This window comes from Mustela nivalis (assembly GCF_964662115.1).
Source record: "Mustela nivalis genome assembly, chromosome: 2".
Taxonomy (NCBI): domain Eukaryota; kingdom Metazoa; phylum Chordata; class Mammalia; order Carnivora; family Mustelidae; genus Mustela; species Mustela nivalis.
This window is the reverse complement of record NC_139021.1, coordinates 96,677,065-96,691,175: the sequence shown is the minus strand read 5'-3', so window position 1 is coordinate 96,691,175 and position 14,111 is coordinate 96,677,065. Positions and strand designations below refer to the sequence as shown.

General features: G+C 48.0%; 1 protein-coding gene across 7 annotated transcripts in view; it reads left to right on the top strand.

The window, feature by feature from the left end:
* The window catches only part of SIPA1L2 (signal induced proliferation associated 1 like 2), a 106,049-nt gene that overhangs the window by 67,095 nt on the left and 24,843 nt on the right, over positions 1-14,111 (top strand). For all 7 annotated transcript variants that reach the window (XM_082718940.1, XM_082718939.1, XM_082718941.1 and 4 more), the window contains exons 13-16: positions 1,122-1,507; positions 7,963-8,187; positions 11,056-11,206; positions 12,896-13,115. In XM_082718940.1, coding sequence (XP_082575066.1) covers positions 1,122-1,507; positions 7,963-8,187; positions 11,056-11,206; positions 12,896-13,115 — 982 coding nt within the window. The remainder of the gene's footprint in view (positions 1-1,121; positions 1,508-7,962; positions 8,188-11,055; positions 11,207-12,895; positions 13,116-14,111) is intronic.

The following is a 14,111-nucleotide window of genomic DNA, read 5'->3' as shown; positions in this document are numbered from 1 at the left end:
CCTAGAATTCCACCTTGACAAGTCTCAGCGCTGGTTTAAGCAAAGGCAGGCAGGGGTGGGAGTAGGCCCGGAGAGTATCACGTGTGCTGCGAAGGTCAAGGGCAGGGGCATGTGTAGAGCTGACAGGGCGACGACGTGAAGAAACTCCAAGGCGCTCGACGGCAGGTCAGGGCACAACTTGTACTCACGATCCCACCCTTTGCTGGGGCTTCCAAGGTTCCCAGGCTGTGCAGAGCCACCGTGTCTGTAGGGGACCCGTCAGAGGGGACCTCTTTTGTCTTCCGAGGACCGCAGAGAGAGCCCTGCTCATTAGCACCTGGGGCACCCGGTGACTTGGGCTCTCTCAGAGAAGTCACTTGTACTTACAATGCACTTTGTGGCTGCAGGACATTAGAGGGTATTATCTTGATGGGCCCACAGATTAATCCCCCGAGCTCAACGCTGGGAGAAGAGAGAAGGGCTAAGTGACAAGACGATATTGTGCTGCTGGGATTCAAACCCAAGTCCTCTGTCCACACCCAGGACTGGCACTGTAATTAGTCACAGGAGAATTTTTTTAAAGATTTTATTTGTTTATCTGACAAACAGAGGTCACAAGTAGGCAGAGAGGCGGTGGGAGGAAGCAGGCTCCCTGGTGAGCAGAGCCCAATGTGGGGCTGGATCCCAGGACCCTGAGATCATGACCTGAGCCAAAGGCAGAGGCTCAACCACTGAACCACCAGGCGGCCCAGGAGAATTTTCTTGATAAAAAGCTGCTCTCCCCCCTTTATTTAATTTTCCATGTGCTTTCTCAGTTTGTACAACATGTGCTGGTTATTTTCTGGCTATGACACTGTGGTAATATTTCCGTGCTCCAGGCACAAATAATTGAACAGAGATTTGAGAAGATTCCTATTTAACTTTAAATGAATTATGAGAGGAGTTAGGAATCTGGGACTTCTACATCAAATCAGAATTTTTTTTTTTTTTAAGTGAGTTATCTCCTTGCCTTTCTCCTAGTAGAAAGGGCTCAGGTGCGATCCTCTGGTCTGTAGCTTTGGGGGTCTGGGTGAGACTAACCGTCTTCATAAAGAAGCAAGGTAGGGGCTCTTGTCTGAAGCCTTTCCATTCCTCTTCCCAAGATTGGAGACAAAAGTTGCTCCAGTCACTCCAGCAGCAACACACTCTCCAGTAACACATCCAGCAACAGCGATGACAAGCACTTTGGGTCTGGGGACCTTATGGACCCGGAGCTGCTGGGGCTGACCTACATCAAGGGGGCCTCCACGGACAGCGGCATCGACACGGCCCCCTGCATGCCCGCCGCCGTCCTGGGCCCCGTGCACCTGGCGGGCAGCAGGTCAGTGATCCACAGCCGGGCCGAGCAGTGGGCCGACTCCGCCGACATCCCGGGGCCCGACGACGAGCCGGCCAAGATGTTCGCGGTGCACAGCTACGCGCCGGCCATCTCGGGCAGCGCGGCCGACGGCAGCATGGGGGACCTCAGCGAGATCTCGTCGCATTCCAGGTCAGTGCCCCGTGGGTGCCCCCGGGTCCCACGGGGGTCGGGGTGGGGCCCGAAACGGGAACAGCGAGGTAGCCTGTCACCGGGCCGCCCAGCCACCGGACTTCTAGTGAAGTGCTGGTATCAGAAGTGTGATCGGGAGATTTGCACAGCAGGCGGCTGTGACTTGACTTCTTCATTCAGCCGCAGAGAGAGCTACACACAGGTAGGAAGTGCTCCAGTCAGGCCACTGACCTCTCTCTCCCAGTGTAATCAGTTCCTACAAGGAACGGATTGTAGGAGAAGTGGACAGAAGCTGGATAGTATTCTGGTTGCAGCGCTGGTAACCTGGGGATGGGGGTCCGCGTTGTCTGCACGTAGCTCCCTCCGATGAGGGCGGTGCCCGTTGCTTCTGTGTTCCAAAGGCCCCCTTACCAAACGGGAGTACCCGAGGTCTGAGAGTATGTTCAGATCATCAGTTCAGTATTTTTTTTTTTAATAAAGACTAAATAAATTTACAGGAAGTGTTTTCCAAGTAGATGTTTAACATGAAGTTCGAAGTAGTTTTATACTCTTCCGTTCGAAGTAGTTTTATACTCTTCCGTGATGTATGTCTGTACAGTGGTTTTAAAACCCCTTGATCATTTGTGATTTCTGCTGTCAGAGACGAGACAGAAATCCGTATTTGTTCAGGGTTGGTGGTGGACAGAAGTTAACCCCTACACACCGACCACCCTAGAATTTCCCTTCTTGTCTGCGAGGCTTCCTAACTCAGCTCCCGGGTACTATCGGGCTTTTCCCCACAGCCCTTCTCAAGGCCACTCCTGCCTGCCGGAACTTCTCCCTTCCTCCCACAGTCCCTGTGGGGACTTCGTGGGATCTCGGCTTGAAGCCACGAGGGGCAACCCCCTATGCAGCCAGCGGGCAGGGACAGGAGGGATCCGCAGGCCTGTTCTCAAAGCCAACGTGCAGAACGTTTCAGCTCTCTGCCCTTGATGTCAGAGGAGGTCACTTCTGTGAGCCTCGCACACGCGCGTGTATATTCACTGCCGCTGTTGCTCTTTTTTTGTCCTGTGGCTCTCCCTTCATCAGTGTCTTACTGACCATCTGTGTCACTTAGGGCATTCATGTCACAAGTCAAACTCCCCACTAAGCGTTTCACACGACATAGGCAGTACTTTAGCTCCTATGATGGAAAGGTCTAGAACCGTCAAGGTTCTTCTGCTTGCAGCTATGTGATAACCCCCCAAGACTGTCAGCTCCCATCTTAAAGCTCCACATGATAGCCCCTGAAGTCTCAGTGGGTGCCTCCTGGTCCAAGATGGCCATGTCACCTGCAGGCCCCCTGAGCCCACACCCCAGTATCCACAGGAAGAAAGTGTGGCCCTTCTCCAGCTTCAGCCAAAACTCCACCACCGCCATCTCCACATTCCCTCCTCACGTCCTCTTGGCCTTACCACTGTGATAGGGGATTCCACTGTCTGAGGAAAGCAGTACCCCCCACCTCACTGGGCCCGTACCATGAGGTACCGTACCTCATGCAGCTGAGGCGTGGTGAAGACAGCTGCTTTCCCAGAAGAAAATCAGGGTGTTGTTCCACCAGGAGAAGGGGGAGCAGGTGCCAGACAGGGGAATCGTAAGGATCCCCCCACACTCGGTCTTAGAATGTGGAGATTATTTTCTAAAATAGATGTTCTTACTACTGTTTACCGGTTCTCTTGAATAGTTTCCCTGGAAATATGTTTAGTGATGAATAACATATAATACAGACGTACTGGCAAGGACTTTGGTTACCTGCATGATTCCTGTCCAACTTCCGGAACACTTGGAAACCGGACATACTATAGAAATCCCCTTAGGATGTTATACCCTCCTAATGTCTTGTTCAGAGTCTATGGTTTGATAAAACAGCTGACTTCAGGATCCCTGGTTAGACAAATGTAATGGGCATCGCAAATAGAATTTTGTAGCACTGTTATGGGAAATTTCTGCGGAAGCCGCTTGGAGGACACATTCGTTTATAAATAGAGGCAGGGATATTTATAGGCCTTTGAAGGAGATTTTCTTGAATACCTTACCCATTCATTAAATTAATGGGTGATGCTATTAGAAACTATATAAAAGTGGGAGATTGAATTTCTGATTGATTGTGCTTTTTTCTACCACTTGAAACTGAATGTGTGCACAGCTGTTGGGGAGATGATAGATGCTGAGGGGCTGGAATCCTTTACCACAGGGCTGGGGTTTTCTTGTGGTTCTTAGTGGACAGGGGCTCTGAAGCCGCATTTCAGCTTACACTGTAGGCTTTTACTCAGTATGAAATTCAGTCATTAAATTGAGTCTTTGAATCCTTCCTCCTGTCTGTCCCCTGACCTGTGTAGGAGGACTAGAGAGAATAAAACTTAAAGTATCTTGAAGTTTTTTAAAATATTTAAAAACTTTAAAGATTGCTATGTGTATGTATGTATAAAATACTTTATCTTGAAGTACTTGAAGTATTAAATATATCATACTTTACATGCAAAATGTTTGCAGTAAGATTTGAAATCTCCGCAGGTTGAGGTAAAAGGAATTTTGCTCTTGAAAACGTCTGTCAGATTCTCCAGACCCTGAAGGGCCAGCGTCCAACTGGTCTCTGCATGTCTGTGACGACAATCCACCAGCCCCCTGCGCTCCTCTCCTGTCTGTGTTCGAGCTGGGGCGTGGTCACCGGGGAGCCGAGGTCTGGTGCCCACGGGCCACACTTGTGACTGGGAGTAGCCCAGGTGGCAGAAGGAGCGAATGAACTCGTTGTAGGGGCTGACCCCAGGGCCGACCTCCCTGGATGAGGTCCCACCCCCGCCCCCACACACTCTAGATATGCCATCCCCTGTCTGCCTTTCTGGTTAGCACTCACCCCTGGCTGAAATGGTTTGTGCCTTCTGTACATCTCCCAGCACAAGGCTGTAGCTTCCCGGTGCCTTCCTGGGGCATCTCGGAGTCTGGGAGGCACTTGGCCTGTCTTGTGCACTGCCTGCACTTCTCTCTACATGGTGGCCTTGGACTCCTTGGGATACGATGGAGGGCGTACAGGGCAGCGCGCTTGGTAAATGCTTACTGACTGAGTTCACAAACCCGCTGGGGGGTTTCTCTGGAGAAGTGGGAGGCACGTGGGATCCACAGGTCCCGGGTCTAATTTTCAGGAGTGCAGATCACTGCATGGCCTGCTCTGGTACCACCAGCCCTACCAGTCCCAGAGCCCACGCCGGGCTCCCCAGCGGCCATCTGAGAGGAAAGCATGCACAGAGCTATGTATGTGGTAGGATTCCAGGACTGGGCTGAGGGACACGGTGGACGTCAAACTCTTTAAGACTAGCTTCTGTGGTGGGTGGAGGGGTGCGCGGGAGTCATCCAGAAAGCCGGACAAGCACCAGATGCAACTTGCTGTCTCTGCTGCTCAGACCTTTAGTTCAGGAACCCCTCCCCTCTTTTTTTTCCTTGCTGTGAAGGCAGGACACTTAGTAAGCGCCCAGAACCCAAAGCAGGACCGTATCAGCCTAACCAAGGTTTTGCAAAGTGCAATGAAGCAAGTGCAGAAAATAATAATAATTTCATGTTCTGGCCTCTCCTACAGAAGGGCTCATGTTAACTCTTGCTTACTATTATTCATGCCCTTTCCTTAGTGGCAGTGATCGGAAGTTGGGGGTGAAACTGGAAAGTAAGAACTTTAGTCTAGAAGGGAAGGATTCATGAAAAGCTTCCTGCCAACATTCTGGAATATCTACCCGTTTCAGGGGAAACCTTTATCATGACGTTTCTGCTCTTAAGCCTAGGGTCCTGCCCTATTGCTCATCAAATCAATCCAGCAAATTTGTTCTTGGAGTTTAAAAGTTTATTTATTTTCTTTAGTGACCTTTATACCCAGTGTGGGGCTCAAACCCACGGCCCCAAGATCTTTTTAGAGTTTCAGGTTAAGTTTTTTACTCTTGGGGTACAAGACAATTTTAATCAAGTCTGAATTAGCAAAACAACTTTTGTAAAATGAATGGGAAAGCACATAACCATTTCTGACTGCTGTCCTTATTCATGGTACATCCTCCAGAGACATCATCTTGGTCATTGCAGCAGGGAGTGTGAGTGGCTTATGCAGCATGTTAACCTTCCCAGACCTGGGGAACTCTGAGACTTTAACGGTAAAACATCTCAGGGATAATCAAAGGCTTCAAGGTACATGATACTTCTGAGTAGCTAAAGTCAACGCACAATCCTTCACTGGGCTCCGAATGGAGAAGCTAGTGCCATAAGTATTTCTGGGATTAATGTGTGATTCCCTGAGTGTGATCATCATGTTATTACCATGTGAATAACATGTGAATAACAGTACCCTCTGAATAAAAGAAGGAGAATATCCTTCTTTTTTATGGACTTACTCTGAAATGCGGGAGTATGATGTCATGAAGCATGCAACTGATTCTCAAATGGTTCAGAGAAGAATATAGAGACAGAGGAATAATGCAGATATAGCAAGGTATTAACAGTTAGTGGCTGTAGATGAATGATAGATAGGCATTTTGCTACTGTTTTTATACCTTATCCCCAGATCTGAAGCTTTTCAAAAATAAGCAGCTTACGGGGACAACATGTGGGCCTTCAGACTTCATGGCCTGGATGTAGAGCTTTCATTTTGGAAGGTGACTCCCGGGTGTGTACCCAGTAAATGGAAAGAGTTCACTAGCTCCCTTAGTCCTTGCTGCTTCCCTGGGTGGCCCTGGGCATGGGAAGGCAGGAAGACGTCTCCCCCCAGGGTCTGCAGTCTAGAGCCCAGAACTGAAGTTGCTTTGAGTCCCACGCAGAAATGCCAGACCTTCATAGTTGTAAATGAGTTGTTTTATTTGTTTTGTTCGTGTGTTTAATTTTTCCATTTACCGCAGCGTCTCCAGCTATGTAAACCCTCAAAAATGAGTTGGTTTATTTTGTTACCCTATTTCCTTTTGAACGTTTCTAACAAGTCCATTTTAATAGCCATTCTTAATTTTGGACTTTTTTTTTTTTTTTCCCCTACTGCCTGCGTCGAAGGATACTTGCTTGATTATGTAGGTTTTCAGGAAGGTAGGTGCTTCTCAGGGGCTCCGGAATAAGGCTATAGTTCATCCTACCAGGAGGCCTACCCCAATTTAAACATTTACATTTTTTCGTGTTTGTAAAGTAATCCCCTGATCTCTGTTCTTGCTCATTTTTTATAAGACATTCTATTGTCAGTCTTCCTGAAGTAAAAAGGGTCTTTAGGCTTTTATATTTCTGCATGTGGTTATGCAGTCAGTGGGGAGTCCTTCTGGCCTTAGTTTAATCACTGATTTTAAAAATTTTGTGTTGTTTTGTTTTGGGGTTTGCATCACTTAAATTTTATTTTGTGGCCGTTATAGTGTGCGGTCATATGGCAAACACGCACACAGCCACCAGATGCAGAATTGGCATTTCTCTGTCAGAAGATCCCTGTGTCCTGCACACCCACAGCCCCTTCCCTTCTTCCTCAGTAGCCACGAACTCGCTTTCCTGATCCTTTCTCCCCTCACATCACCTCGTTGTTTTACTAACTGAATATGTTGTGTTTCTGACCAATGCCATTTTGCCTGTTTATAAACTTCCTTTAAAAATGGAATCACACTTGACGCATTTTTCATGACTTGCTTCTTTCGCTACACGGTGTCACTGAGGCTTGCCCGAGTTGTTTGTGGGCTTGGTTCATTATTCATGGTGCATCCCCTTTATCCGTTCTTGTTTAATGATTGACCGTCTAGTTGGCTACTGATGATCGAGGTGGCGCCATTGGGGACCTACTACGATCAGTCCTCCTGTCCGCACTGCTGCCTGTTTCCAGTTGCACCCATGCAGGGGTCTCTCTGTGGTGTCCACTGAGGAGCGGAATTGCTGGGTCACACGCTGTGCCCCGCACGCCTTCGCAGGTCACGCCCCGCCTGCCTTCCAGACTGTCTGACATGCTTTTGGCTCCCCAGCCCGGCCAACACTGGACACTCACTGTCAGATGGTCCCGTGTTTGCCCATGTGGCCAGTGTGCCGTGGTACTCTGTTGTGCTTTGTGTTGGCATTTTCCTGGCAGCCACTGAGATTAAGGACCTTCTTTGGGGTTTCCCACCTTTTGAAGCATCAGTATAAATATGTTACTTGTGTTTCTCTCTGATTTTCTTCCAATTGTTTTTTTTTTTTTAAGATTTTATTTATTTATTCAACAGAGAGATCACAAGTAGGCAGAGAGGCAGGCAGAGAGAGGGGGGGAAGCAGGCTCCCTCCTCCAATTGTTTTTAACATGCTTCCAGCCACAGGCATACAGCTTACACATGGGCATCCTTGGCCCCTGGAGGAAGGATGGCTGGGTCTGCCACACTCCCCCAGGGGTAACGCACCATGCCCCCGAATCCGGAGGCATGTCTGCACTGCCGGAATCTGGTTCTATGACAGCTTTTATCTGTTTTTCTCCTCAGTGGTTCACACCATTCAGGAAGCCCCTCAGCTCACTGCTCTAAGAACAGTGGGTCTCTGGATACATCCAAAGTCTACATCGTGTCTCACAGCAGCGCCCAGCAGGTCCCCGGGTCCGTGTCCAAGCCCTACCACAGGCAAGGTTCAGTGAGCAAGTACGTCATCGGCTGGAAGAAGTCGGAGGGCAGCCCGCCGCCTGAGGAACCCGAAGTGGCTGAGTGTCAGGGGTAAGGCGGACGGCGGCTCGGCCCTAGGCAACCTCACACGTTGCGGGGATCGACTAAGCACGTGTGTTTGTACCCCCTCCACAGAAGTATATTTTCTAAAAGGAGTAATCCGGAAACATCTCTGTAAAACTTCTTAAATGTTCACATTTATGTTTCTCTGAGATGTTCTCTTTCCTTGACATTTGCATATAAACGCAAAAGAAATCCCTGTTCTTTATTCTTATTTCCAAAAAGCTGCCTGCAGTAGAAGACTCATGGTAATGTGCTATTGATGGTGTGACCCTAGAGCCCATCTCTAAATAAACAAGTTCAAGGACAATTTGAATTCCCGCAGAGTCCATGAGTGTGTTTCTTTTTTTTTTTTTTTAAAGATTTTATTTATTTATTTGACAGACAGAGATCTACAAGTAGGCAGAGAGGCAGGGAGAGAGAGAGGGGAGGAAGCAGGCTCCCTGCTGGGCAGAGAGCCCAATGTGGGGCTCAATCCCAGGACCCTGGGATCATGACCCAAGCCGAAGGCAGAGGCTTAACCCACTGAGCCACCCAGGTGCCCCTCCATGAGTGTGTTTCTTAAATTTGTTGTGTAAGTGACATCATCAAAGGAAATGTAGTTTACCTAATTTTAACATGACTTTGGCTTCCCTTTCAGTTGTTAGGTTTTATGGGGACAGGCAGGGAGGGATGTTATGTACCTGTTTGAAAAAAGAAAAACAAAACAACAACAACAACAAAAAAACTGATAATCCGCTTGACAGGACATATGGAAATTATGCTGCTGTCTCTTTGAAGAGACAGATAAAGAAATCACACTTCAAGGATGCAAAGCAAGGCTGGTCAGAGCTATTTCTCTATTCTCTGGCTTATTTTTAAAAGGACAGCCTTAAGAAAAAAAAAAACAAAACCTCCCATGCACCAGATTATGAAGTCCCTGTGTTCAGCTGTGTCCCCATGTCCCGTCAGCACCAGGACACCTGGAGGGTGCCCTGGGGGCTGCGGTCATTTTCAGAGAGCTCCTCTAGATTTTAAGCTTGGTTGGTAAATTAGTATCACTTTTTCCATTGAAGAATGATCCCACTTCTTAAATAGGGAGAACCTGACACTGCTTTCTCAATTAAAAATCATTTTAGTGCTGAAACAGAACAATCTTTTTGTTAAAACACACACACACACAAACCATCATGTCAGTAGTTGCAGATGAGTTATTTAGAAAGGAATTTTGTGGTGATAACCACATTTTTTTACCATAAATGCAAATCCCTAATGATAACATTGGTATTTCTGCCTCTTTAATACATCCCAAGCCTTTTAAGTTCTGTGCAGAAGCTCTGTCGGAGGGGAGTGCTCTTGAAGAGTTGGGAAAGGGTGACAGGTGCCTGTGTGGATGTTCTCTCCAGAACCCCCCAGAGTTTGTGCGTTCTAACACACGGGATTGATGGCACTTTCAGTCAGAGAAGGGCAACCTCAAGGGTGTTGTGAGGAAGGGGTCTGCAGATGTGGGTGTCAGGGCATCACACAAGGGCACTGTCCCAGCCAGGTCTCAGTGTGGCGGGCTGTACCCATCCTGTTGGGGGCGGGGGTTAGGCACCTTTCGACCCCAACCAGCTAAGTCAAGGGCTCCTAAAACAAGGAAACACTCTATTTAATGTGGAAGTGATGAATCTCTCACCCCTGCAGACTGAAAACGCAGTGTTCCACCAGGTTACGGGATGATGCTCGGAAGGGGATCAGCCACATTTAGTGTGTTTGTACCCCAGGATTACAGAATATCACTGTCTCATACACAAAATAGAAAACAGGTTATGCTCTCCGGAAGTTCCATGGAATTCGGAAGTTCCCAGTTATCCCTTTAAAACCATACTGTGGAACCCTCACTGATTGAACCTGGCCCACCCCAGAAACAAAGCAGCAGCCGCAGAGACTTCCAGATGACCGTTGTTCATTTTGAGTGTGTCCATGTCAGTTTCTTACCACGGTCATTTCCCAGTGAGCTCTCGCCCTGTGACACGACAGCCCCGATTCTGCAGTAGAGCCGTCTCAGTGAAGGTGACAGCACCCGCGGCCCTGAACCTCAGACTCCTGGAGCCTGACCTCGCAGGTCGTGCGGCAAGGACAGCTCTCACCTCTGCCCACGGTCCAGCCACCAGCAATTCCCGGTGTCCCCAGGAATGTCTGCTTGCTCAGACTGCATGTCCAGAGCAAACCTGTTAAAGATGACTCCCTGGTTTTCTCCCTGGAAAAGAGCTGAAAACAGAAATTCTCTGAGACAGTCTTTTGTTGTCCGTAAATACATCTTTATATCCTGATAATTAAAGGAGACAGCTGCTTGCTTTACCCAAACGGCTTTGCGGAATCGCTGATAATAAAACATGCTTGGCACACGCCCGCATCGATTACTCTTAAACTTCAGGCTCCCTCGGGTGCCTCTCTCCGTGTTGCCAGGGTGAGATGTGGGGGTGTGGCTGTCCAGCCACAAGAGAGAGCCTCTCTCCGGTTTCTAAGAAACACAGGAAGTGTGCCTGCAAAGGACATATGATCATCTCTGATGAATTATTGAAAATGTGTTTTCTGACATGGCCTTTAAAAAAAAAAAAAAAATGAGCTCTATTTTTCTCCCCATCCAGAGCTTCGGGGATCTGATCTCGTTCTGAATTATTCAGAACTCTGACTTTGCAGTTGAGCTCCTTTCACAGATGGAAAATGACGTGGGGGTCTGGCGCAGAGGAGGCGACCATGAACCGACTTAATAATTAAGCTCCGCGCGTGGGAGTCCACGGTTGTCGCGACGGTGGATTTCAATCCTTCAGGCTTCAGGCACTCGTCAGGGAGGCTGACCCTGCTCTTAATTTCCCCTCTGGTTTGTTTCCACAGGTTGTATGGCGAGATGGATCTCTTGTCCACAGCGGCTCGGCAGACCGTGGTGGGGGAGGCTGCTTCAGAAACGCAGCACGTGCTGTCCAAGGAAGACTTCCTGAAACTGATGCTTCCTGACAGTCCCCTCGCGGAGGAGGGACGAAGAAAGGTTAGCGAACTTCCGGGAGGCTTTGAAATGACCAGACGCAATGACGTAGGGTCTGAAGAGACTCAGAAGTTTCAGGAACACCCCCCACCCGCATTCTTTCTCCCTTGTGATTCTGCCCGTTCGTCTGGGCACCACTGACCCTCTTCAGGATTTGTTGTATCGTGTAGCAGAGCGAGCCCGGGAGAGGTCGGAAGGGCAGCTTACTAGCGTGGGTAGAGCGAACAGGGAATCTGGATCTTTTCCCGTCTAATCCCGAGCTTAATCTTGTCCAAATGAAAAAAAAAAAAAAAAAAAAAAATCAGGCATTGCCATGTTGATTGTGATCAGGGTAAACAGCAAGTCTGTGAGCTTCTCTCTTCCCTATAATAAAACAATACTGCAATTAACCTAATTGTGTTCTTAGAATAACACTCTAATTAGATACTACCTCAAAGCCGCTTTAATCTAATGCTCCTGTAATCATGTTCTGAAGGACCTGCTGGTGTGTGTGAAGAGGGAATCCCAGAAGAAGTCAATCATAATGATTCCCTTTTTTTTTTTTCCCTAAACTTGTATCCAGCCGTGTCTATGGTACTGTTTAAGCTTGGGTGTAGATTGTTGTACGAGAAGTGCAAATAGCTTTTCTTTTTATAGGAATGAACTTCTCCTTGGTATGTGGGTCTTCCCCTCCCCCCTTCTGAGACAAATCACCTTCTTTTCATGGTGTAAATTTAACTTTGTAGTCTCCACGCATCCAGTTACCATTCATCAGTTGGACAGGCCTGACAGAATGGAAGGAACACATACAATAGAAATATTTTTAGCCTCCTTGCTGCACTCACAAATGTAAATGTTTAAAAAAAAAAAAAACTTCTGCATTTGTTTGATGCAAACACTCTGGCTTTTACTGTTGTTTGTATAAAAGGAATGTGGTTCTGTATGCAGAAGCAGAAGTTGGAAAGTCAGATTCTATTTCATTTTTCTTAAGTATTGGACCACTTGCTTCTTGCGTAAGAATTTTCCTCACCCTCTGTGGGATGATCATTTCACTGGTTCCCTTAAATCTGGTTATGTAGCTCCATTTTTCAACAATTGTAATGGACTTCTGTGGGTGGTGGCTGTTGAGTAGACAAGATTTTCCTGGACTGATAGCATTTTTCTGAAACCTGTTTGCACGGCCTAGAAAGCGACCATGTTCAAAAGTAGTTTTATTACTATTTAGATGGCCTTGAACCCCCCATGCAGTTGATGGGTACAGAAATTGCCTCCTATGAAAATGTAGTCATTTCGAATTAAAGTCAAGCCAGCGCTCTGTGTGCTTTTGAATAACTATGCCAGAAACTGCAACCTTCTCCAGCTGTGGGAGCTGGTACTGCTCTCAGGTGACAGAGGTTCCATTAAACATTTCAGAACTAATAACACCGTGCATGTCTAATTCATGATAATATTTCTCAGAATGTCAAAGAAGGAAAACATTCAAATCCAATAACTGCACCAGAGCCCTGGTACGTGTGCCTTGATGACCCCCGCGCCTGGTTTAGCGTTGCCGAGCTCATGCTCCGTGCCCGCGTGTCCACCTAGGGAGAACCCAGAGAGCCGAGTGAGCGAGGGGTGTGTGTGCCGCCCCCCCTGGATTGAGTCCGATCCGTTCGTTGCTTTCAACTCTTTCATGTCTGTCTTACCCTTCTCCCGCTACGTTTAAACCCCTAGTTTTCCTTCTACGGGAACCTGTCTCCGCGACGATCGCTCCACCGCACGCTCTCAGACGAGAGCGTGTGCAGCAATCGGAGGGGATCTCCCTTCGGCAGTTCGCGGAGTTCAGTACTGGACCAGGCCCTGCCCAACGACATTCTGTTCAGCACCACCCCGCCCTACCACAGCACGCTGCCCCCCCGGACCCACCCCGCGCCCAGCATGGGGAGCCTGAGAAGTAAGTGCAGGATGGGGGTGGCAGGGGGTAGGGGTCTTCTGTGGGTGTCGGCTTGTCGTGTCATCTCCTACAGAGGTTTTGGAGGTTTGGTTTATTTTTAAAAATAAATGTATTATTTGGTGTGTCTTTTTTTTATTATTATTATTATTTTTAATGTGATAAAAAGCACCAGAAAGGACATTTCCTAAAAGTTAAGCAATCCTGGGGCACATAGGTGGCTCGGTCAGTGAAACACTTGCCTTCAGCTCAGGTCACCATCTCAGGGTCCCGGGGTCAGTCCATGCATCGGGCTCCCTACTCAGCAGGGAGCCCACTTCTCCCTCTGCCGCTGCCTCTCCCCTTGCCCATGTGTTCTCTCCAATAAATAAAATCTTTTTTAAAAAAAGTTACACAGGGCGCCTGGGTGGCTCAGTGGGTTAAGCCGCTGCCTTCGGCTCAGGTCATGATCTCAGGTTCCTGGGATCGAGTCCCGCATCGGGCTCTCTGCTCAGAAGGGAGCCTGCTTCCTCCTCTCTCTCTCTGCCTGCCTCTCTGCCTACTTGTAATCTCTCTCTGTCAAATAAATAAAATCTTTAAAAAAAAAAAAAAAAAAAAAATTACACAATACTACCTGTTTTGAAGAATGTAGAAAACCTTGTGTTAAACATTCTTCTCAAGTAGTGATCGTATGGATATATACATAGATTTATCTGTTAGCAATTACACTCATAAAAAGTATCTCAAGACCTGATTTTATAAAGAAAAACCTATGGTACAGGAGGTGGATATTCTGGTGGACAGCAAGCAAGCTTGGGAACTTTCTCTTTTTGTTTCTTCTTGATATTACATTTCCGGTGGCGGTCAAGGTGGTAGACGACGTCAGGTAGACGAGAGGAGACGGTCTCCTCTCGAGCATGTCCTGGTGCTCGTCCCTCGGCTCCCCACATCCGGTTGACTCCGGTTTACTGCTCTCGGACTGACTAGGCAATTTCTGCGTGATTTTCCTTTACACCCTGA